The sequence below is a fragment of the Coenobita brevimanus genome, chromosome 59 (genome assembly GCF_032717465.1).
Source record: "Coenobita brevimanus isolate Jiangsu-jjx chromosome 59, ASM3271746v2, whole genome shotgun sequence".
Classification (NCBI taxonomy): Eukaryota; Metazoa; Arthropoda; class Malacostraca; order Decapoda; family Coenobitidae; genus Coenobita; species Coenobita brevimanus.
Window position 1 is genome coordinate 26,560,575 of NC_137012.1, and position 25,078 is coordinate 26,585,652.

Consider the following 25,078-nt stretch of genomic DNA (forward strand, 5'->3'; position numbering starts at 1 on the left):
GTACGAAGATGTCCGCTCTCAATTTCCTTTTTCCACCACCAGTCCATATTATTCAGTTTAGGAGGGACTTTTCTGAGTACAGGAGTTAGACACGGCCTTCTTTAATCCCTACACCACGAAATGCCTCTCCTGAACTAAAGATATTCGCCTGACGTTGGGAAGAATTAAATGGAAACCTCATCACTGGAAGGGGATAATATTCGCAAAGACTGTATTCTCGTCGGTTCGAAGTTGTGTTAGATTGAGTAACAGGGTCGTCACGTACTGTTACACCCTTGATCTAGCTGCCTACGCCTTCTCTTCACTCAAGGGATGAAGGCTGGGCAAAAACTGTAGATCACGAGTACAGAGGCGGAGACAGAGGCTCGCCTAATAATTCACCTCTTTTACATCTAACATTCCTCCGTTGGCAAATACCCGAGGCTGAGAGAGTCTGGGTATGTTTCCCTGCGCATAGATGATACTGTTTGATATTATGCATCAGATGGGAAAGCGAACTGACTTAAAATAAACACAGTGGAACAGCACACGAACTTGCTGTATTTTTCAGCCTATAAATAATGTTGATGTTCTTAGGTGTGATGCATCTGGGAAGGAAAATGATAGACATTAAGTTTATAGTAGACAAAGTGGAAGAGTAGACTGGCTAGGTATATTTCGCTGCCTACAGATACTGCTCTTAGGTGTGATACATAAAGTGCAAAGTAGAAGTAGAGGAAATGGTAGGCTATTTGTTCCCTGACTACCATCTACCATTACCATACGTTTGGTGGATGGGAGGCAGAGGAACTGGTGGATGGGTGAGATGGGAGACTACCAGCTTGTCTCTCTCTCTCTCTCTTTACTTACAAAATAGCTAAATCAATTATATTCTACCATTAAACCGTCTCACAAGGATCACTAGCTCCCCTGCTGTTTGCTCTCCTTTATTCTCTTTTGTACCGAATTTTTGTCCGTGACCGTACCTTCACCACTACGGTACATACCCTCTCGCCAACCCGGTACCGGCAACAGGTACGTAAGCTCCCCAAAGCGACAGGTAATACATCAACACCTGGCGACCGTGAGACTAATTAAGGTGGCCAAAGTTTTTCTCATTCAAGATCAATGCGTCTTCATGAGGAGGGACGATCAAAGGAAGCCTCAGGTAATGATCAAAGGGCTAGGTTAAATGATGATTCGAAACAGGTGAGAGAGAGAGAGAGAGAGAGAGAGAGAGAGAGAGAGAGAGAGAGAGAGAGAGATGCGGGTACTGATGACAGGAATGTAGAGAAAGAGGACTGAGTGAGAGAAATAGGAAGGAAGGAAAAAGAAGAATATATGGAGATGGAGGATGGAGGAAGGGGGATAGGAAAGAGGTGGGGGGTCAAAAGAGGGAGGGAGTAGATATGATCCTAGTTTGAGCAGACAGAGAAAAGAAGAGACAGAAGGAGTGAGTGACAGAGGAAGAAATAAGGAGGGACAAATGAAGGAGAAGAAGGAAGAGGAGTAGGAGGAGAAGAAGTGAGGGACAGAAGAAGAAGTAGGGATGGGCTAAGAAGAAGAAATGAGGGATATATGAAGGAAGAATGATACACAGGAGTGGGGAGAAGGGGGGTGAGTGGGGAGGGGGTGAGTGGGGAGGGGGCGAGTGGGGAGGAGGTGAGTGGTGGGGAGGGGGTGTCATAATAAGAAGGGAAGGGGGAAGGTGTGATCCTTGGACCGAAAATGGAACATAATTAACACTGTACAAGGATGGCTGGAACCACACCACCGTAATCATACACAGTGAGCCCTCCCACCCCCTCCCTCCTGTCACTCCCACACACCCCAACCACACTTCAATGGGGGGGAGGGGAAGAGGGAAGGGAAGGGAGGGAGAGGTTGAAAGGGGGATAGGTGAGAGGGGCAGGAGAGATAGGGATAACTGGGAAGAGGAGAGGGGAGGAAAGCTGGAGAAAGACTAGGGGGAGGGAAGATAGTTGAGGGAAGAAATGGGAGTGTAAGAAATGGGAGAAGGGCAGGAAAAGTTGGGAAACGGAGGGGAAGGGAGGCAGGGAAGGAAAGGTGGGTGGAAGGGAGGGTAGTTTTGGCATGGGGGAAGAAGAAAGGTGAGAGTTTTCATTTTCTTTGGTGTCTACTTACTAATTGTTCTTCTCTTACGTGATATGTTGTGTTTCTCATGTTTCTCTTTTATGGTGTCACTCTTCCTACTGAGATTTTATTGTTTACTGTTTTACTCTTATGGTAGGACGTCGTTTTTTTTTTTTTTTTTCCGGTAATGTACGAGTTTAATTTCTATTGTACTTTTTCTGTTTTCATGTTTCTCTCTTCCATTTCTTAGAGCTTCTGTGTGTTCTTTTTGTTTTTGCTTTTTTTAGGCTGACTGCTTTCACTGGTGCTCTTTCTCTCTGTTTCTCCCTCCCCCACCCTCTCTCTCCCTCCCCTTTCTCTCTCTCTCCCACATCTCTTCCCACGATCCCTCCTACTCATGATCCAGGGAAGGAAGGAGCTTTTTTCCTTTTCTTTTTTTACTCTCCTTTTTCCCTTCTATTTTTTGCTTTACGGTCGTTCTGGTCATGCATCCATCAGGGTCCAGGCAGTGATGATCTTTTATTTCTTTTATTAGTCTCTTATTATCAGCCACTCCTCACCTCTGTCCTCCTGTCACTCAAGCATCAAGGAAAACTTTCGTCTATCATTTTTTTTTAATTTTCTATTTTCCCATTTGACTTTTTTTTCCTTCTTGTCTTGGCAAAAAATTATGACGTCAATGTTATTTTCGCCTTATCATGGTTTCGTCTGTAGTGCTTTTAATTCACCTAACACCTCTCCCTTAGCGATTTATTTTTGGATGCGGCCGGGAAATAATATTTTGTACGTTATTTATGAAATGTATGGTATATAAACAGGCTCCCTAGCACCTCTTCCTTAGCGATTTATTTTTGGATACGGCCGGGTAATACGATTTTGCGTGTTATTTATGACGCTATGGTGATATTAGAATGATGTGTCACAGAAGAGAACAACAAAGTGTAATAAGCAAAAATAAATCGCTTAGAAGGAGGTGATAGGGAGCTTCCTTAACCGACGAGAATTCATGCCATTAAATCATAGGAGTCGGAGAATTAATACTGTCGCTATTAACCCCTTCATGATCAAGATAATTCTAGTATTTTAATTAATTCTAGACGTTTATATGCACCTGTGATCACCTACGAGTTTGTAATTAGTGCCTGAGTGTTAAAGAAGTAAAGAACTAAATAAATAAATAAATAAGTAAATAAGTATATAAGTAAGTAAATAAATAAACAAATAAATAAATAAATAAGTGAATAGGTTAATAATAAAAAATAAATAAAAAATAAATAAACAAATATATAAGTGAATGACTAAGTAAATAAAACTAAATTAAAAATAATAAGAATACATAAATAAAATAAACAAATAAATAAATTAATTAATAAGTAAATAAATGAATTAATATGTAAATACAATAAAATAAATTAATAAACAAAAAAGTGAACAGATAAATAAAATTAAGCAATTAATAAGAAAATAAGTGAATAAATATGTAAATAAATAAACAGAAAATAAATAAATAAAGTGATTAGGTAAATAAATAAATAAATAAATAATAACTTCTCAACTGACGCCATCACCGCCAATAAATTAGCTTAGCGTAATAAACAGATTAAAATAATGAATAAATTGAAGATAAATATATGTCGATTTTTTTCTTTGTTAACGCTACTAGTCCCTCGAGAAAGAAGGTGTGAATGTGAAACACCCGCCATGACTGCCATCGTGTGTGTGTGTGTGTGTGTGTGTGTGTGTGTGTGTGTGTGTGTGTGTGTGTGTGTGTGTGTGTGTGTGTTGGTTAAAAAAAAATACAAGGAACAAAACAATTTAAAACCCACACCATCACTACCCATCTCTTAAAAAATAATAATAATAATAATAGAAATCCTTCAGTCAAAATTTTCTACTCATCACCAAACCCACAAACAAGAAACAACCCTGAACTCCTCGCCATCATTTTCCATCTCTTCAAATAATAATAATAATAATAATAATAATAATAATAATAATAATAACATTTAATCCGCCAGTCAAAATTTTCTACTTGTCACCAATTCAGCCTAAAAAAATGTATTAACTATGAGCTCCTCGTTATTACTGTCCACCTCCTGTAGTCGAATGTTGGCAAAATAATTCCTCAGTCATATTTCTTTTCGTCACCAGTCCTTCAAGAAAGAAAGTATCAATTCTGACCTTCCCCCCATCACTATCCATCCTCTCCAACCACCACATCTCATCACCTCAGATCAAAAGCGGGGATAATTGCAGAGGGGGAGGGGTAGTTGAGAGGGGCGCAGGTATGTTTCCTTGCCCTCCCTCACCTACGTCACAATATAACGAAGAAGATGTCACTCTAATTTACGATACCAGATGTCGCGTCGGGCCCTTCTTACTTCGTTATTAGTGCGTCGCTGCTCGGTTATTAAAGGACGTTATCAGGACTTTAATTTGGCCCCAGTGTTATTGTTATTTTTGTTCATGCTGCTGTTGTTGGTGTTATAATTGAGGGGAAAGACTGGCTTGGAGAAATATCACACACACATATGCTCCTTGCTGACAGACAGATAGACAAACGTGCGTGCCTACACACATACAAACTCACCACACACACACACACACACACACACACACACACACGAACCCTCCTTCCCCTCTCACACATGCACAACAACAAAACAACAACAATACCCACGCAAAAGCGACAACAACAGCATCTCTCAGAAGGCTTCGACGGGAGACTCGGCTAAAAATCTCGTTCTCTCTCTCTGACTGGAGCATCGAGGGACACTGACTGATCGAGACGTGGGTTGGTGAGTCACTGATCATCAACACCAGGGAGGGGGTAGGAGATATGCCCCTCCCTTACTCCCCTCCCCCTACCCCTCCTTCCTCCCCTATATCCCTCCCTTCACCCAACATCACTCTTGAACGTCCTCCCCTTCCCCCCATCCTCTCATCTTCCTTTCCTCTTGTTATGGCTTGCCTTTTCTCTCTCTTGTTGTCCAAGTTTTCTTTTCTGTTCTCTCTCTCTCTCTCTCTCTCTCTCTCTCTCCTGACCTATCTCTATCATTTTCTTCATCCTCTCCTTTGCCATTCTTTTCCTTCTTTGTTAACATCTTTTCCTCTGCTCCCCCCCCCCCTCTCTCTCTCTCTCTCTCTCTCTCTCTCTCCACGCTGACATTCCCACCGCCTATTGGTCCACAGCTAAAACCCAGAGCCAATCACGAGGGTCATTCTTTTCCTCTAAGCCCTCCCTTTTTCCACCTTCGACCTCCCCTCCTCTCCCCTCTCGACCCCTCCCACCAACACCCACCACCATAACATACCCTTTTCCCTTCCCAACAAACTTTTCCCCTCCCCTTTCTTTCTCCTTTCCCTTCACTCCTTCTATTAAGCTCTCTCTCTCTCTCTCTCTCTCATTTTTTACCGCACCTCTCCTTCCCTTCTCCTTTTCCCATCCTACCAAGCTTCCCCCTTCCCGTCCCTTTCCCCCTTCCATCATCCCCCCCCCCGACACCCTCTCTCATTTTTTACCCCGTCTCTCCTCCTCTTCCTGTATTGCCGTCTCCCTCTTCTTCATTCTCCCCATTCCATCACGCTCTTTCTACCCCCTTCTATCCTCCTCTCATTTCATCTTCCCTTCCACAAACCATGACATCCACCCTCATTTCCTTTTCCACATTCCGGTAACATTTCCTCTCCACACATCCTTGAGTCACTCTTAAACAACATTCTTATCAAAATATTTCTCTCACAATTATTTCCTCTGTCCCCCCTTCTCTCTCTCTCTCTCTCTCTCTCTCTCAATCTACTTTTCTTCACTCCCGTTTCACTACACTTTACATTACCCGCTATCTTTCTTTTCCCCTTGCCACTCCTCTTCCTCTAATTCCAGCTTTCCTTCCTTTTCCTCGCCTACTACCCATCTCTCACTCCTCTTGCAAAGCAGCACAAAAGAAGGCAAACAGCAACAAATCTATCAGTCCTATCGATGCCGTCTGTTGTAGAGCAGGTGAGCCGAAGTGATGGGGAATTAGGGGTCGTGTGCTTAAACCCCAAATCGAAAAGTGGGATGCAGATCCTTAAAATTCTGAAGATGACTTTTGACGTACCTGATGTTAATGGAACGTACACCTGCTCTTCCTATATGGTTGCTGACTGCGTTCTGTAGTATGGAATTCATGCTGACTATATGTAATAACCACAGGTGTTCCATAAATGACAGTCAGAAATTTGGGTTTTGCACTCCACTTTGCGATTTATGGTTTACGATGAGACAAACCACAGACGGTGACGCTGAAGACAGTGATAATAGACAGTGGTATACGTATGATCTAGAATTATTCATTTGATCATTGTGGACGAGTGTTATTTCTGAACAAGCTACCTAGTCACCTTACACGCCTTCCTATTCTCACACCTGTCCCCTCCATCCCACCCTCTCTCTCTCCCATCTCCTCCCTTCCACCTCCCTCTTACCACTTACACCCTCATCTCCATTCTCCTCTCTCTATTTCACTCCTCCCTCATCTCTCTTTTCCTCCCACTTACTCTCGTCTTTTACCATCACGCTCTTTTTCACTATTTCTCACCATCCATCCCTCTCCCTCCCTCTCCCCTACTGTCTTCTCTATCCTTCCCCACTCATTCCCTACTTATTCTCCCTTCCTTACTCCATCTATCTCCCCTTCTCCCCTCCCTCACTCACCTTCTGCACCAACTCCCCACTTCATTCCCCTTCCTCACGCTCATCCTTTCCCTTCTCTTCCTTTCTTTCACCACCCTAAACTCTTTCCTCAATTCTCACCCTTCCTCACTTTCCATTCCCTCTTCCACTGTCTCACCTCCCTCACCTGAATTTCCCGGACTCCCCACTCCTCCTCTTCCACCCCGTCCCCCACCCTTTCTCTCCACCCCCTTTCCTCCCCCTCTTGCTCACCGCTCCCCTTCTTGGTTTGACGAATGACACTTCCTTCTTCACCCTGACTGGCTTCATTACTGTGTCTTTGTTGCTTACTCCCTGATAGCGGCTCTCCAGTCATTACCCCCGACCCCCAGCCCTCATCAGAATGGCATGCTAGTCACTCCGATTTCCTTCTGCTCATTCTAAGGGTCATTCTGCTCTTCTGTTTTCATTCTTCTGTTATTACTGTTCTAGTTTCATTTCCTTTCATTCTTCCCCCCCCCTCCCTTTTTCATACTTATACTGAAGCCATATCCCCCTCCACCCTCATGATAAAAACATTCTACCTTTAGTCATTCTGCTTTTCGTCTGCTCATTCTGCGTCTTCACTCCAGTTTAAATTATTTCTTTCTCCTTCACTACGCTGATGAAAGGGAAATTAATCTTTTGGCCACATTTTATAAACATTTTTCGAGTTCATTCTTACATTCTACTCATTACTTAGGTATTCATTCTGCGGGTCACTGCTCTCTGTTCATTCTCTCTTTTTTTTTTTTTAACTGAATCTTATTTTTTGTCATTCTTTCTTACTTAATCTTACATCTTTCTTTTCAGTATGCGTTGTACTCATTCTGTTTCAATTTTCTGTATAAAGCTATGGTTCACTCTACCTATTTCACTCCACAAAGATACTTCTTATCATTATGCATTGTAGTTAATATGACGGTATTCATTCTACGTGTAGCCTACAAAATTTACTCTGCTCTGTCTTTGTTCCTTGTTCCTAGGAGTTAATACGCCTCCCCCTCCCCCTCATTATAAAAACATGCTAGTCATTCTGTGAGCTTTCATTCTACAGGCTCACCCCACTCTATTTACATCGTTCATGTTACATTCTATAGTTGTTTTTGTGCTTAGTCCTGCATCTTTCTTCTCATTCTGCATTCTTGCTATTCGGCATTCATTCATTCTACGGCTCATTCTGTCAAGTTCATTCCACTCTGATGCTTATTCCCTGATAGCGGCCCTCAAAGACATTATAACCTCCCTCCGCCCTCATTAGAAAAGCATGCTAATCATTCTACTTGCCTTCACTCTACCTCACTCCACTTTGAACCAATTTACTTCATCTTCAGGCAGCATGTCAGTATTCATTCCAGAGGTCATTTCCTATACAGCATTCTCCTCTCTATACACTCATGCTGGTCTCCTGTTAGCATGCATTCTTTCGGTCATTCTACTCGATTTCTCCCAGCCTTGAATTAAACATCTTTTCTTTTTAAGTTTTGCTATTGTTAGACTTTTTTTTTTCACTTATTAAAGGGCTCTGGGAATGAAGGGGTTAATGAAGGCTACATCTAAGTCTTCTAGATTTAAATGTCCCTATTATTTGCTTTTTATTTTGGCGGGATCTTCTCTTCAAATGCTTCCAATTCTCTCTTTCCATATAGCTGTATCTCTTATCTACCTCTCTCTCTCTCTCTCTCTCTCTCTCTCTCTCTCTCTCCAACCAACCACCACAGCCACCACTCTTCTAACTCTCCATTCAGAGACAATCATCATCATCATCACCATCTCTCTCTCTCTCTCTCCTAGCGTCACTATACCGTCACTCTACCCACTCAAGCTTCCGTCTGGCTTCATTACAGGCCTGACTGGGATTTCCTGCACTTCCGCAATTACCTGGGGATTAATCAAAGGTTATTTAGAAGCCACCTAATTATCCTTTCCTTAATTTGCATACTGGAGTAAGGTAGAGTGGATATGATTACTGATTTACCTCTCTAATCTTGCCTATGTATACGAATAATCCAAGCCGTATGTATGTATTAGTGTATTTTGTAGACAGACAATTACTTCTTCCTTAATGTGGATATAGGAAGGAAGGAAGGAAGGATGGAAGGAAGGAAGGACGGAAGGAAGGACGGACGGACGGAAGGAAGGAAGGAAGGAAGGAAGGATTGAAGGAAGGGAGGCAAGAGTATGGTCGGATGGTTCTTGTTATCGATACTAGGAATAATATTAGAAGAATTATATTATCGTACGTGTATAACCATTCTTTTCAAGACAACTGATCATTTCTTCCATAATCTGCACGTGGGAGTACGGTGTAATATTTCTTGATCTAATCTATACGTGTACTGTTACCTACGATTTTTTTTTTTTTTTTAAGGGATGAAGGAACAAAAGGCCAGAAGCCCGTAAGATTGTTCCCTCCATTAAAAAAAAAAAAAAAAAAAAAAAAAAAACAAGATAAGAGAGAGTCAAATTCAAGATCTGTTTATTTCGAGTAGCCTGAGAACGGAGTCACTCGGCAAAGTAACGAATATTTTGAGAAAAAAATTTTACTGTAAGAGATAAATATGAGTTATGAAGAACGTTCTTACACATCACAAGGCATTGTTGGTTTGATGAGGATTAATTCTGGGCAAACGAAGTGGCATCACATATTTAGAAATTGCTGGCGGATCAAATTTCACGTGATTTCAGCGACAATCTAACGAAAATTGTGCGACAAAATTGCTTCCTACCTTCTGTCTGATGTATGTTTGTTCACGAAATATTCTCCCCTCATCCCTATTCATTGACGATTGTATTATTCACTGTTTGTCCTGTCTTTAATTGGTTCCCCTTCATCCTGTGGCACAATCTGTCATTCGTCCATCCGGTTGTGTCCATTCTACCAGACCCGGACAAATACCTATCCAACATTCTTCCCCTTCCCCCTCCCCTTCTCCTTCCCCCTCCCCTTTCCCCTTCCCCTTCCCCCTCCCCTCCCCCTTTCTGTCCACATCCTTATTGTCAGCCCTGTTCTGTTGGCAGTGCTTCGTCACGCTGACTGGCACTTTCGGTCTCCCAGGGGTCTCTCCAATGATGAATAAAATCGTCTGACGCCGATAAGAGATAACGGAAGATACGTAAACGATTTGGAGAAATCAGTATTTCAGAGGGCAGAGATTACCTTTATCTGCATCAAGTCGTGGCTAAAAATATATTAATTCTAAAGTTTCTATCCTTTGTCTCAACACATACAACACCTCTCCTTCCTATTCGTAACTACAATCTCTCTCTCTCTCTCTCTCTCTCTCTCCTACAAACACCATACTCCTACATCAAATCATCCAAATCACTCTTCCCTCTTGTAGATTAATTTCTCTCTATTCGTTGCTTTTGTCCGTCTTGCCTCTGGGTCTCTTTCCTTCTCCATCGTTATTACTTATCCTTCTCTCCTTCGTTCCTTTAAATGCCTTCCCTTTGGTCCCTCCTTCTCTCCTCTCCTTCACATTCCTTTCCCACCCCTTCTGAATCTCCTCATTATCCCTCTCACACCTCATTATCCCTCTCACATTTTCCTTCCCTCCAATTTCTCACCTTCTTTCCTCTCCTTCAAAACACCTTCTCACCCTTCTCACCCCTTATTCTTCTCCTCTATTTCCTTCCCTTCACTTCCCCCCCCCCACCTCTTCTCCCTCCAAACCCCTCTCTCTTCTTCAAAGCATTTTCTCACCTTTCACTGTTTTCTCCATATCTTTGAGTCCCAATTCTTCTCTCTTCTTTCCCTCCAACTCCACCCTTTTCGCCCCTCAACATTCTTTCCCCTTTCCTCCAACCGGCCCTCCTTCCTCCCTCCAAGCCCTCCTCCCCCTCCTGATAATCAGTTATGATCACCCCAGCGCCACAAATCACCAAACAACAGGAAATTGAGAACTCTTTTTACGTTTCATAGTGGGAGTGGGTGAGCGGGCAGGCTTTGTTTGACCAGCTTCCGGGCCCCCCTGCCTTCCCTTCCCTTCCCTTCCCTCGCTAGTCGTCGTCATGCTTAGCTGGTGGTGGTGCGGATTCTCTCTCTCTCTCTCTCTCTCTCTCATTTATCTTTCACTGCTCACTCTTCAGTTTAACCTCTTGATTTACTTTTTTTTTTTTCTCTCAGTCTGAATATTTCTCGTCGTCCTGTTCCTCTCTCTCTCTCTCCTTTTCTCCCACCTCTCCTGGCAACTTCCTCTTCCCTCAACGTAAACAAAAACAGTTACTTTAATTTCACCCCTACGCAAGGTGACCATAGAGCCTAAAGTCCTCTCATATGCTGGAAGATCCCTTATTTTACTCTTACTCTTGAAAAGCTGTGAAAAAGGAGAGAGAGAGAGAGAGAGAGAGAGAGAGAGAGAGAGAGAGAGAGAGAAAATACATCTGGAGGTATAAACGGAAGGGAGGACGAAAAAATAAATATAAAGGTAAAGATGAAAAAGGTAAAAAAGAATTGAAAACTCAAAGAAAAGTCTTCACATGATACAAAGGACAAAAAATAAAAACAGATTTGCTAACTGAAAGAAAAAATTGAGCTTAATTGACCCTATTCAAGCCCCAGAAAGATGGCTCAAATTTATATCTACAGAATGCATCAGGGTCTGTAAGAGAGAAAATCAGTTTCTGCATAATCCCAGTTACACAAAATCACAACAGTACACGTTACATCCAGGTCCCTAACTTGTAGTAACGATCAGCTGCGACAAAGGGGGGAGCAGACTTTATCCACGATTCTGACCGGCCCGAAAACGAAAAAAAAAGAAAAAGAAGAAAACAGGGAAATCAAAATAAAAGGTTGTGTCTCGTGAATGAAGATGCCTGGAAACTAACCCTCCCCCCCAAAAAAAAGAAAGAAAGAGAATCCAACCGCTTATAAATAGAATCCAACCCTTTATAGAGAATCCAACGCTTTGCCAGACAGACTTCAATCTTTTATGGTGATTCGTGAGGAGTGGAGAGGAAGGAGTGAGTTTGGCCACAACCAATGATTACGAAATTTGTAGTGAGTACCCCCAGTCAGGATATTGCCGTTTTCCATGCTAACCTGTGGCTTACATTTGTTTCCTGTTTGTTTCCTACCTGCTCCTCTTCTTTCCCTTCTTGCCTCCTTTCTTGTTCTTTCCTCTAGGTGTTCTTTCCCCTCTCCCCTTGCTTTCCTAACCTTCCTCCATTACTCGTCTCCTACCGTCCTCTTTCTGTTTGTCTTCTTATTACTCCTTCCTTTTCTAGCTTTCTCTTCCCTACCTTGCTCCCTACCTTAATCCATCAGTTCCTTCCTGCCTATATTGCTCTCTACCCAACAGCTCCTCCCCTCTACCTTGTTCCCTACAGCCTCCCTTTAGTTACCTGTTTATTTCCTCCTCCTACTCCTCTATTATCTTACTCCCTATGTAAGCCCTTTGTCTTCTCTTTTCGCATTCCTTCATTACACCGTCCACTCCCACCTCTTCACTCACTGACTCAACAATCTATCCATCTTCATACTCACTGATTTCCTTTATTCTCTCATTTTATCTCCCTTTCATTCATGTACCTATATTATTCATCCATCCATCCATCCACCCACAGCATAACAGCCATTTCATTCTTCATCTATCCATCCAATCATCCAAGTATAACTCTCTCTTTCCTCACTCCTCCACCCCCTCTTGATCCATCCACCTATAGAAGCCACGCATTTACCTCATTCACTTACTCAGTCACCCATCCATCCGTCCATCCATCCACCCATCCAAAACCCTCGTTCTTCCCCTCCACCCCCACTATCCATCCAAGTATCCGAGCCGCTTTTCCCTCATCCATTTATTCAACCATTCATCCATCCATCTATCCATACACGCACAACTTCCCCTTTTCTTCTATCCCCACCCTTCCTTCCAACTCCCCCTTCGTCTCCCCTCCACTCTCCTCTATCCATCCACTTACCCAAGCCACTTTTTCCTCATTCATTTACTCAACCATCCGTCCATCCATCCATCCATACACCCACGACTCACCCCTTCCCCGAACCCCCCCAGGTAGTCATTTTCATACTTCCGCTCATTCGGCTCGGCACAAACAACTTCGGCTTCCGGTAATAACAAATCTTGAGGGAGACGGAGGGAGGGAGGAAAAGAAAAAAGAAAAAAAGAAGGAATAGGCACATTATCTCCCATCAAAAAACTTACCAATAAATCATTCGCCAAGTGGATGTTGTTACGAAACTGCTGACGTGAAGAAATTGCAACTGGAAATTACTGTCTAAACGCATATATATATATTTTTTTTACAAGATGATATTACACGAATTTTACATACAATATACTTTTTCAATTCTGGAGTGAGGGACCGAAGTGTGGTTTATTTTGGAGATGACTTAACGCTTTCCTCTCCGCGACTTACTATGCATCTTCAAAATTTTCACCTGAATAATCCTCGAGGTTGCAAATAATACGAAAGATGTCGCTATTAATAACGTAAATAACCTTCAGGAGGATATAAAACACACTGCAATAACGTCGTTCTTTACATATTCTTCGCATCGCTATTAATGGCATAAATAACCTTCAGAAGAATACTAAAGACACTTCAATAACGTCTTCCATTACATATTCCTCACATCGCTCTTAATAACGTAAATAACCTTAAGGAGAAAAACACACTGCAATAACGTTTTCCTTTTTATATCCCTCGCATCGCTAATAATGACATAAAAACGCACTGCAATAACCTCTTCCTTTACGTATTCTTCGCATCGCTCTTAATGACATAAATAACCACCAGGAGGATATTAAACGCACTGCAATAACATCTTCCTTTATATATTCCCATCTTCAGACGATTTTATTCAGCTTTGGAGGGATTTTTCGAACTGGAGGGGTTAGGTACAGACAGGCCTCTCCAAAAACATACGCGTCTGTAGGTAACGAGTAAGGTTTAACAGACGTCCTCGGACTGAAAGGGTGAAGGCGGGGTATGGAAAAATAAATCACAAAAATCTATATCTACAGCCAGACGCCTTAAGCTCAAAGGGGGCGGCCGTAAACAAATCGCCTCCTCCACATCACCCTGTCTTTCCCCATCAGGCTCTTAGGCTATTTTTAGGGGCGAAAAAAGGAGCCGACCCGACCCCCACCCCCCCAGCTCCTCTCTTACGTACTTGCATATCTTCCTAACTTACGCACTCTCACATCCTCTTAACTTACACTCTCTCACTTCCTCTTAACTCTCTCACATCCTCTTAGCTCTCTCACATCCCCCTAACTTATGCGCTCTCACATCCCCCTTACACACTCTCACATCCTCACTCTTAACATATGAGCTCTTGCAACCACGATTATGTCTACAAAAAAATTACCCAAACCACCAGCAGCCCTTCCTCACGTCACGAGCCTAATATTACAAAATACCAATAAATTACTTTTTTTTTTTTTTTTTTTCAGCAAGCCGACAGCTAAAGGAGTCAAAATCACCTTGACCCGAATTTACAAACGTTCTTGAGCTTAAGGTGTGTATGAGATTATTTACTTATTTATTTATTTATTTATTTATTTATCTGTCTTCACTAACACAGAAGCCGGAATCATAGGGTCAAGCCTCTCCTCTTTCCTGCCAGGTCGGAAAGAAAAGCAATTTTATTCCACGTAGCGCCAGACGTTTTTATTCAGCTGATAGTGAGTCATAGGAGCCTAAGTGTTTTGGTTAAGCTGCATGATAAATATAACCCAAGCTGCTCCTCTTCCCTATCAGGTCGGAAAGAAAACGAGGCATGATGGCCCGGGGGGGGACTGAGGCAAAATTACACCCTCCCCGCCGGCGTCAATGGCCTATATGCAAGAGGGAGAATTAGTCGTTAGTATTTTCCCAGGATTTATGGGTGAAGAGGAGGGCCCCCTGCTCGCCGTGTAATCATGAAGGGGGCCCTACCTGACTCGCCTACTCCCCTATTCATTACTGGACATAACTCTGTATTTATTCTGAGCGTTACTGCCTCATGCGTCCTTTTTTTTTTTCCTCCTCTGTCTACGTCGTCGTTTTGGATTCCTGTTTATCAGCGCCCACGCTACTTGGCCTGGCGTGGATGGAGGGGCAGGGGAGAGGGGTCTGAGGGGGGGTGGGGAGAGGGGGTCTAAGAGGGGGCTGAGGAGAGGGAGGCTTGAGAAGGGGAGTGGGAATAGGGAAGTGGGAAAAAAAGGGTACAAAAAAATGGACTGGAAATAATGGGCAAGGGAAAACGGCAGACCAACAAGAGAGGGATAGAGAAAGGGGTTGGATGAGTGGGCTAGGAAAGGGAGTCGGCCAAGAGGGGGAAAGTGGGGGGCAAGGGAAAAGGGAGGACCAGGAAAAAGGGAGGACAAGGAAAAAGAGAGGCAGGAAAAGGAGACAGGGAAATTGGGGGTGGGGAAAGGGAGAAAAGGAAAGGGAGTTAGGGAAAGAGGCTGAGAGGTGAGGAGAAGAAAAAGATCCGGAAAGGGGAGGAAAAGGGCACTGGAAATGGAGAACAAGAAATTGAAAACGACGAACTGGGGGAAAATGGACTGGGGAAAAGGGATGTGTGGAAGAGGGACTGAAGAAAAAGGATTAGTATGATTTGAGAAACGGAGAGCACCATAAGAGAGGGGCATACCGGATTAGGATTAGAGTGAGTGTACCAGGAAGAAAGGCATACCAGAGAGGATTAGGGAGAATGAGGTTACCAGAGAAGGAGTGGAAAGGGTATACCAGGAAAGGGTTAGTAGAAAGCATACTTGACGGTGATTAGAAGCGGTATACCATTCTAAGTTTAGGAGAAGGGGCATATCAAAAGAGAAGGGGGCAGACCAGAAAAGGATTACAAGAGGCATATCTGGAGGGCGTTAGGAGGGATACTGAAATAATGAAGGCAGAGCATACTTGTTGAAGATCAGAAGGAGCATACTAGAAGAGGAATATGTTATATGAAAAGAGGTATGCCTGAAAAAATTAGAACGCATACTAGAAGAGGCTTGGGAAAAAAGGGCATAAAAGAAAAACTGAAAAAGGGGTGTGGGATAAGAGAATGACTAAGAATAAGGGCATATCAAATAGGTGACGATAGTGGAAGAAAAATTATAATGGTACAGAGAAAACAATGAGGAAACTTACAAGAGTGAGAGGCGACAACAGTGTGGTGTATGGGTGGGATAACGAGAGTAGGAAAGAATGAGACAAGAAAACAGTGAGTCATGAGAGTGAAACAGAAAGAAAGAGTGGAAAGTGACAAGAATGGCCTGGATGAGTGGTACCAAAATAGTAACACGGGAGGAGAGTGAAATAAAAAGTAGAGAGACTTGAAAAAGGAAGTGTAAGAAGAGATAAAAGTGGCAGGAAAAGGTGACAAGATTATGCGAAAAGAGTACACAGAGGAGGTAAAATAAGAGAGAGGAAAGATTGGGATTGTAAAAAAAAAAAAAAAAGGAAAAAAAAAGAGGTAATAATAATGGGATACTATGAGACGAACGACAAGAAAAGGAAAAGAAACAAAAATATTAGGAAAGTAACCCCCCAAAATTAGGAAAATAACCCCAAGAGATTAGGAAAATAAACCGTAGTCAAAAGAGGCAAAAGAAGAGCAGGGTAAAGGGAACAGAAGAAAAAGGGCAGAACTTGAAGAGTAAAATAAAGAGAGAGAGAGAAATAAAAAGTAGGGCAGAAGCAAGTGAGAAAAAGAAGAGAAACAAGAGAAGAAAAGAAAAATTGGAGATAAAGAAGAGGGGAAGGAAGCAAAGAGCTGGGCAATAAGAAAACAGAAATACTGGGGAAAAAAAAGAGACAGAAAGTAAAGGAGGGGCGAAAGAAAGGGCGGGGGATAGAAGGAAGACTGGGGCATTAAGAGAGACAGAAAGAGATGTGTGATCATAGGGGAAAAAAAAAAAAAAAAGAGAAACGGCAGAATGGAAGAAAAAGATGAGAGAGAGAGGGGAATGGAGTAATAAAGCCAGATGGGGAAACAAGAGAAGGGTGAAACGAAAAGGAGACGAAGAGGAGTGGGAGAGAGAGAAGAGTGGGGTAGCAAAAAGAGTGGGTGCGTCATGAGAGGACGACCCTCTCCCCGACCTCACTAATGCGTTGAACATTCGTGTGACCTCCACTGCAATCCATCTCTGTCTCCACGTTTGCCCTCAGTTGTGAGCTGGGAGGGGGAAGGGAGGGAGAAAGGGGGGGAGAGAAGGATGGAGGGAGGGGATGGAGGGGAGGAGGGACGGACAGGGGGATGGAGGGAGAGGATAGTGGAATGGAGAAGACTGAAGGAAAAGGAAGGGTTGAAGGGAGAGGATGAAGGGATTGAGAATGTTGCATGAAGCGAAGGGAGGAAAGGACGGAGTTGAAGGGAAGGGGAAGAAGTTACGACTATGGGAAGGGCAAAGTTGGACGGGCGAAGAAAAGGAGGGAGGAGAGGATATGATAGAAAGAGGGGATTGGAAGGGAAGATGGTTGGAGTAAATAGGGAAGGATTGTTTGGAGAAGGACAGAGTGGAAGGAAGGACAGGCCTTAAAGAAAAGACGGGAAGGAGAGACTTGGAGGAAGGTGTACAGGATCAAAAGAAGGGAGTAAAGGAGGAAAGGAGAGAATGGGATGGAGGAGGAAGGAAGGACATGGTAGAAGATAGAAGGAATGAAAGGAAGGTAGGGTTTAAGGCAAGGAGGGAAGAAAAGGTAGAGCAGAAGAAACGGAAATCAAGGTGGGAGAGAGAGAGAGAGAGAGAGAGAGAGAGAGAGAGAGAGAGAGAGAGAGAGAGAGAGAGAGAGAGAGAGAGAGAGAGAGAGAGAATGTATATACTCGAATAAAATTAATACATAATCAAACCTTTTGGTTTTCAATTCGCAAAAAAAAAGGACAAAAGACAGAATATTTATGAATAACCCTCTAAATCCCTAGTACATATATTTTAACCGATCAGTAACAAAAAAGGCAAACAAAATACATGAAAATATAAATACCTAGCCGTGAATTACTCCTCCAGTCCTCAGCAGGCAAAAAGGCAGAAAAATAATGCAACTCAGTAAGATTTATTTTCACAGTCCTCAGTCGGCAAAAAAGGCAGGAAAAAGTAAAGTAACTCGCCATGATTTAGCCTCGCACTCCTCAGTAGGCATGTAACAAGAACAGCGCAATGGCCCACTTTGAATATTCATACCCCCCTCATCTCTCGCCCCCACCCCCCTAACTCTCTTGTCCCTCCATCCCCCCCTTTCCCTGTTTTACCCCTTCTCACTCCATACCCTTCTACCTAGTTCATTCCTCCCTCTCTCAACCCTACCCTCCCTTCAACCCAATCCCTTTCCCCAGTTCATTGCCTCCCTTCCTCATATCCCCCCTCCCCCCTCATTTGACTCTCTCTCACTACCTAATGCCCCCCTTTCGTCTCCACACTCCCTCTCCAAACCTCTTCCCCAGTTCGTTTCCCCTCTCACCCATACCCCCTGTCCCGACCCCCTCCCCAGTCAACAGCCCCCTCTCTTGTCCTCCTACTCCCCCCTCCTCACACTGCCACTCAGATTCATACCCCTCTCTCGCCCCATACCTTCTCTTCCCCCCGTCTCTCACCCCAAACCCCCCTTAGCTCTCTCCTCCATCACCCCCTCCCCAATTTTTACATAATGCTTGGCGCAACATATGACTCTGGCCCCCACACACCTCACATGTCCTGCTTACATATTACCCCCAGCACCATGTAAATTACCCCCATTATCCTCATTCGCGGTCTGGGGATTGATCGAGAGAGTGAGAATGGGGGAGAAAGGCTGGCTGGTTGGTTGGTTGAGGTACAAGGCTTGGTGGAGAGGATCTGTTTATTTGTGTTTATATTTGTGCCTTTTTTTAAGTGGGCTGCTGTCTAATTTTTTAACTTTCTTTTGTAATCTTGCTTCATTTTTTCTTGTACTTTATATCACATTCTTTTTAATTTTTGCACTCTGTTTGTTGCACTGTATTTGCATTTTTTGTCGTCTTCTTCAAGTAAGATTCAGTTCGATCTTAAAAACTATCTCGAGGGTTTTTATTTCTTGTAAACGCTGGCAATGAAGTAGGGTGGTGTCCTTCAGCTGAGGTGATCTGGATTATGGTTGCAAAGAGTAAGGGATTGACTTTTAACTTTTTTTTTAGTTGTATTCTCCACAGCGTCCCTCTCCCTCCCTCCCTTCCTCCACCCTAACACAAGCACATTGCCAACTACTTACCGACCTTATTTCGACTTTCATGTTCTGTCCACTTAGTAACTAACCCCAGAATTTAGCCTCAGATCAGCCAGATTAGATTAGTACAGATTAGATTAAGTTAAGAAGGATTTAGTGGTATGTTCTGCAGGTCTCATTCCTCCTCACCACCACCCATGACGCATCCTTCTGTAGAGTCAGAGATACAATTTCGCCTAATATTTCACCTGTTCTACTTCACACGGACCACAAGTGTACAGCCGTATAAAAAAAAAAAATTCTCAGCACCCTTATAAGTGTAGCTAACTCTACTGATCACATGCTTACTGGTGGCCATGAAGGGTTCAGTGGTTCGTTTCACGGATTCGGAGCCTCAGGTGAGTATAAGGACTTGTGTTCGCGACTGTACTAAGCTCAACTCCTTAACCCTACCGCTAATTAACCCATAATGATATTTAAGCTCGGCTGTAATAGATTAATTTAAGCCGTGTTAAATCCTTGGACTGCGTAGCGGTTTACTGTACTAAATAAAATCAATCAAGTTGTCAACGTTATCAGAATGAAATATTAAGGTTTTACTAATGTTATGGAAAGTTAATAAAGACTGATTTTTAACCCGCTATCAATGTAAAAGGCTTCTTCCTGCCAAGTCTAACTGTCTGGCTGGGGGGGAGATGAAATTGCCACGTAAGAATATCGCAATGGAAGGGTGAGGACCGGGATAATTTAGTGCTGTATCTGTTCGTCAAATTACATCCCCCCTCCTCCTCCCTAATCAACCACCACCAACCGCCCTCAATCACCTCCTGTTTACCGAACCCAACTTCCGTGACTCCACCACTAAATCACCCACCTCAAAATTTACCCATACTTAAGAAAGACTATGTTAGGATAAGTCAGATTATGATGGGATTTTTGCATAGTTCAGTGCTTGTTTTTCGGTCACTAATTTCTGCGTACATAACCAAACTTTCCTGGTTCCCTAACTATATTACCCACCTAAGAATTTAATCACAGTTAAGTTAGATTAAGTCAGGAGGTCAGATTAAGACAGGAATAGACTAGTATTGTCTGTGTTCCTCAAATCCCCTCACCTTCCAGTCATCCACACCTTCAGCCTCAACCACCACCTCCCATCATATCATCAATCCTAAATTTTAACCATATTTAGGTCAGGCTGGGTTAGTTAGGATTAGTTTAACAGTGGCGTGTATCCTTCAAGTCCCCCCAGTTCCCACTCACCAATTTCTTCAACCACCATCTCCAAACAAATCACCTGCATCTAAATTTAGCCAACAGTTACATTAGGTTAGGACAAGTTAGATTATGATGGGAGTAACTTAGTAGCGTATAGTATGCTCTTCCGTCACTGTATTCTACTTACCTGACTAATCTTACGTGACCTTCTCAAAATGTCATTCACTGCAGATCTGGCAGTATTAACGCTAGCTTAAGTATGGAATATGGAATGTGAAGATAGGGATAATCTAGCGGTGTATATAAGTTACTGAAGTGCCAGCTCAATCACCGTCTAACCTATCTTCTGTGACCCTCCCACTTCATCACCCACCTCATTTTAGCCACATTTAGGCTAGATTAGGTTAGGATAAGTAAGATGAAGATGGGAGTAACTTAGCAGTGTATGTGTTTCACCGTCTTTTGTTTACCTAACCTGGGCTATCTCCCGTGACCCTCCTAGTAAATTATCCACCTCAGAATATAGCCACAGTTAGACTAGATTAGGGTAGGATGAGTTAGAGGGCGATGAGAATACCTTGGTAGTGTATATGTTCTTCAATCACCACCTTCTGCTAACCTAACCTAACTCTCAAGCCCCTCCCACTACATCAATCACCTCCGAACGCCTCACCCCCCAACTTGACCTCCCTCTCTCTCTCCCTCCCTCCCTCACCTAGATCCCCCCCCCCTTTCCCTCGGCACCCCTCTCTCTTCCAGGACGCTACACAAGCACCAGGGAGGCAAACAGTATCTACCCCGACATGCTTTAACGCACAACACAAGCATAAAACCCTGTAATATGCGTTCCGTGAGCAAGCGACGCATAACTAGACTGGCAGAAAAAAAAGGGAGAAAAAAAACCCTCTCTCTCACACACATACACACACATCGGGAACGCAATATGGCTGCACACTGAGGTCGAGGTATGTTAATGGCCGCATATTTTTCCTTCTTCTCTCTAATTTCGGTCATCTGGACAAGGTTTGAATTAGAGGAATGGACGAGAAGCGATGACACGGAAATACCCCTGCCTGCCGCCCCTGCACCCCACATACACACTTTTTGATGTCGTGAATCTTTTGGCCTTTGTGTGTGTGTGTGTGTGTGTGTGTGTGTGTGTGTGTGTGTGTGTGTGTGTGTGTGTGTGTGTGAGACAGATTTTCAACGATCCAGGTGTAGCCGTATTTGATGAACATAAAATTTTCAGTCTTAACAAGCAGTGGAAAATCGACAACTCTGTCTGACTCTCTCTCTCTTGCTCATTCCCCACTAATGCTTTCCCTTTTCAGACACCTCAAAAGCCTCCATTAAAATCTATTCATCAATTCTATCGTTTTTCCCCAACGTTTCAGAACAAATATAATATATTACTACTCCTCTCTGATGTAAAACTTCCCTAAACTGCAAAAAACAACGCAAATCTGAGTCATAGTCCTCGGTAGGCTTAACCACGTGTGACTTAAAGGCGAAAAAGTAATCCTGTCACTCGAAGAAAGCAAAAGTAACGTAACACTGTCAAAGAAGGCTTAAAGTAACGTCGACGTACTAATGTACTAAGGCTCCCCCAGTGCTTACATTTTGATTCCCAGGACGAAGAAAATTAGAGAGGCTTTATTGTACAGTTGCAGTCAATAATACTTGCATTCTGAGGGGGGAGGGAGCCGAACAATTATAAGTCTCTTTGGTAATATTCTGGATATTATGTTGGACTGCAAAATCGCATCTCTAAATTCTGAAGTCATTGCTCACTGTCTCTTTGTCTATAGTAATGAGGTGGATCAGTATTTATGTCCGCAACTGTACGTGGTCTTTCAGCACCGTATATTATATTCCACTAGATTACCCATTGCAGTATCACAATTTGGCACAAACCTTAATTTTAGTGATTCGGAATAACCGGTCAAAACGAAGACCTCATTTTTTTTTTTTTTTTTTTTTAGCTACTCAGAATTACTAGACACTGACACAAAAACATAAATCGGTTCGGTTCAGCTTCGTCGTAGTTCGGAGCATCGGTATGTATTTTCTTGGTTGCACAGTAAGCGGCCATGCAATCTCCCCAGTACCGTCTAAAAAAATTATTAAAACTGGCGAAATATAGCAAGAACCAAATCCTGACTCAGTGCTTGTCCTGGATGAGATCACGAAGTTTGTCATTGTTTCGTTCAGTGTACAAGGAAACTTAAAGCTGTTAATATTCTGCGAACACATATTGCATCATAACAGCAAAACCTAATAAGATGGATCCTACGGCAAATAATGTGAGAAGTGTATATCAAGCGGTTACACTGGCTATGAAAAAAAATGGCAAAAAATGGCACCTTAAACAATACAGCTAACAAATCCTTACATAATCCTACAACTCAGACTACAATGAAAATATATCATAGTGTCAAAGAAACTAAATGAAATATTCGCTTTGGTTATATGAAAATTACTAACTTCTTGGCATCATCAAAAATATAAAGAACCACATCCTAAACTGGAGAAATCAGTACTAATACTTAAATTACATGACTAACACCTCTGACTACACGGTACTACCTATAGTAAAAATAATCTAAATACAAAAAACCTTGGAAAAACATATGAATAAAAAATCACGGGCGAGAGAGAAAGCTCCATCTTATATTTTTTTAAAAATCCGAAATGCAGAAAAAAATGCATAAATGATTTAAAAAAACACACAAAAAAGCTGCATCCTACAGTTAAGAAAAATGTATAAATATATCTTTTAAAAATTATGGCAACTAAAGAATAAAAAAAAAATATATATAAGAAAATTTTCCATAGAAAAGTTTATGAAAATATAAAAAACAAAAAAAGAATAATGTCAGGTAAGTAATTTATGGAAAGAAAAATACCTAAAAAAAAAAAAACAATATTCCTGTAATATAACCTCCACTAAAAAAAATTCATAAAAATATAAAAATAATTACAAAATATAAATATGAGCTAAATAGGCGTGTACAGCAAGAACAAAAAATCATTACAAAATCTATATATGGGAGTAAAATAGACGTGTACTCACCTTTCTTGGGGATGAGCGACTTGAGGAGGAAGACGGCGTTGTCATCGGTGGCCCAGGCGTGCATCTTACGGTATGAGTCTCGGCCTTTCTCCGTCAACTTGTCCCAGCATTTCGGTTTCGACAGCAGTTCTGACACGGTCCCCTGGTGGCCGAAGAGCGAAGAGAATTTTGTTATAAGGATGATGGATACAGTAGCCCCTTTCACTGTTATGATGTCCTTTTTATATCATCTTGCAGCTATCTAGAGGCATTTTTTCTTATCTATCTATCTACAGCAAGACGCCTTAATCCTGTAAGAGGCAGCCACAAGCAAAGCGTTTCCATGTCGCCCTGCCCCCTGCCATGAAGCTGCCCTTCCCCCAACTCACACTCCCCACTCTCATAATACCTCTCCATTCCGTCCCTCCATCTATATTGTTTTTTTAAGTCTAAAAAAGAAACCCATCGCTCCAAGACGATTAAATTTTTCGCCACAAGGCCTACTCCCAACATATTCCACTGACATGATAGACTACTTTTTTCTTTTTCAGAGTTAAATTATCAAACAATTCCAGCCATTACTCCTAAATTATTAAAGCCAATTACTTCTTCAGCCTTTCTTCTATAGCACGTTTGTTCTAAACTGACCAAGATTCCTAACATCGTTCATTTCACCTGCTGGCAAAGTGTAGTCAGAGAGTAGGGTCGATTTAACTAGTAACCAAGGAGATTCATTCCGACCTCATACCTAAGGCCCGCCGAATTTCACACACCTGCTATTTGATATTCAAGTTGTGAGAATGGACCAGTTCCGTCAGATAAAAACAAAGAGACTATATTACTGCCATTATTTTTCTGACTGACCTGTGAGAGACCAAGGACGTATTTAGCGAAGAGTCTCTGTCCGATGTTGTGGATGGACAGCAGCTCCCTCACGCGGCGGGCCAGGCTCAGGGTGTCGAGGTTCTGCTGGCAAAACTTCTCCATATTGAACCTGTGGGGTGGAGACAAGAGAGAGAGGTTAGTCGAGGGTTGGGTGTGAGAGAGAAAGACACTGACTCCAAACCAAAACATGAGCCGCAACATCTACTATCCCTATCCCCAAACACACACACACACACACACACACACACACACACACACACACACACACACACACACACACACACACACACACACCAGACAACAATCCACACCCTTACTCTCAGACCCAGCTCTCAAAGCCAACCCCCACCAAAAATAAACAAACTAGGGCAGGCAAACACCACAGATGCTGACCAACCATTCACCAAGTTTGGCCGAGATCCGATCAAAACTGCTTGAGGGAATTAGTACATCACATCTTGGGCTCGTATTCTCGTTGGGTAAGAAAGTTCCCTAACACCATTTCCTTGGCGACTTATTTTTAGATATGGCTGGTTAACATCCTTCTGCACGTTATGTTTGCAGAGTATGGCAATAGTAGAATGATTTATGCAACACTCAAGGACAAAAAGGTGTAATAAGAAAAATAAGTCACTTGGAAAAAGGTGTTAGGGAATTTCCTTAACCGAAAAGGGTACCTGTCTTGGTCCTTCAAGTTACCTACATGCGTTCTTAGTGTTGAGATGCTGCTAAGATGTACAAAGCCATACCCCAATCTAATATCCAGACTCCAAACTCATACTCCTCTCCCCCTCCCCACAAAAAAGACAACATAAAACTAATAATAATAATAATAATAATAAACATCCTGCAGCTCCCACCTTAGTATCTCCTGCAGCCTGGCTTCCATGGGGTCGCCCTTGGGAATGAGCGACTCCCCAGTGATCCTGTCCTCGAACTTGAAGGCGAGGGACGGGATCTCCTCCTTGAAGGGCGAGCGGTCGTCTCTGGGCTGGAAGGGGCTCTTGTTCTCGTGGGGGAAG

At 42.7% G+C, this 25,078-nt stretch overlaps 1 protein-coding gene across 1 annotated transcript in view; it reads right to left on the minus strand.

Moving 5' to 3' along the window:
* LOC145402934 (homeobox protein cut-like) overlaps positions 1 to 25,078 on the minus strand; it is a 218,726-nt gene that overhangs the window by 192,933 nt on the left and 715 nt on the right. The window contains exons 2-4 of the mRNA XM_080274829.1: positions 24,917 to 25,078; positions 24,036 to 24,165; positions 23,193 to 23,334 (exon numbers count right to left, since the gene is read on the minus strand). The exon at positions 24,917 to 25,078 is cut by the window's right edge and continues 109 nt beyond it. Coding sequence (XP_080130955.1) covers positions 23,193 to 23,334; positions 24,036 to 24,165; positions 24,917 to 25,078 — 434 coding nt within the window. The remainder of the gene's footprint in view (positions 1 to 23,192; positions 23,335 to 24,035; positions 24,166 to 24,916) is intronic.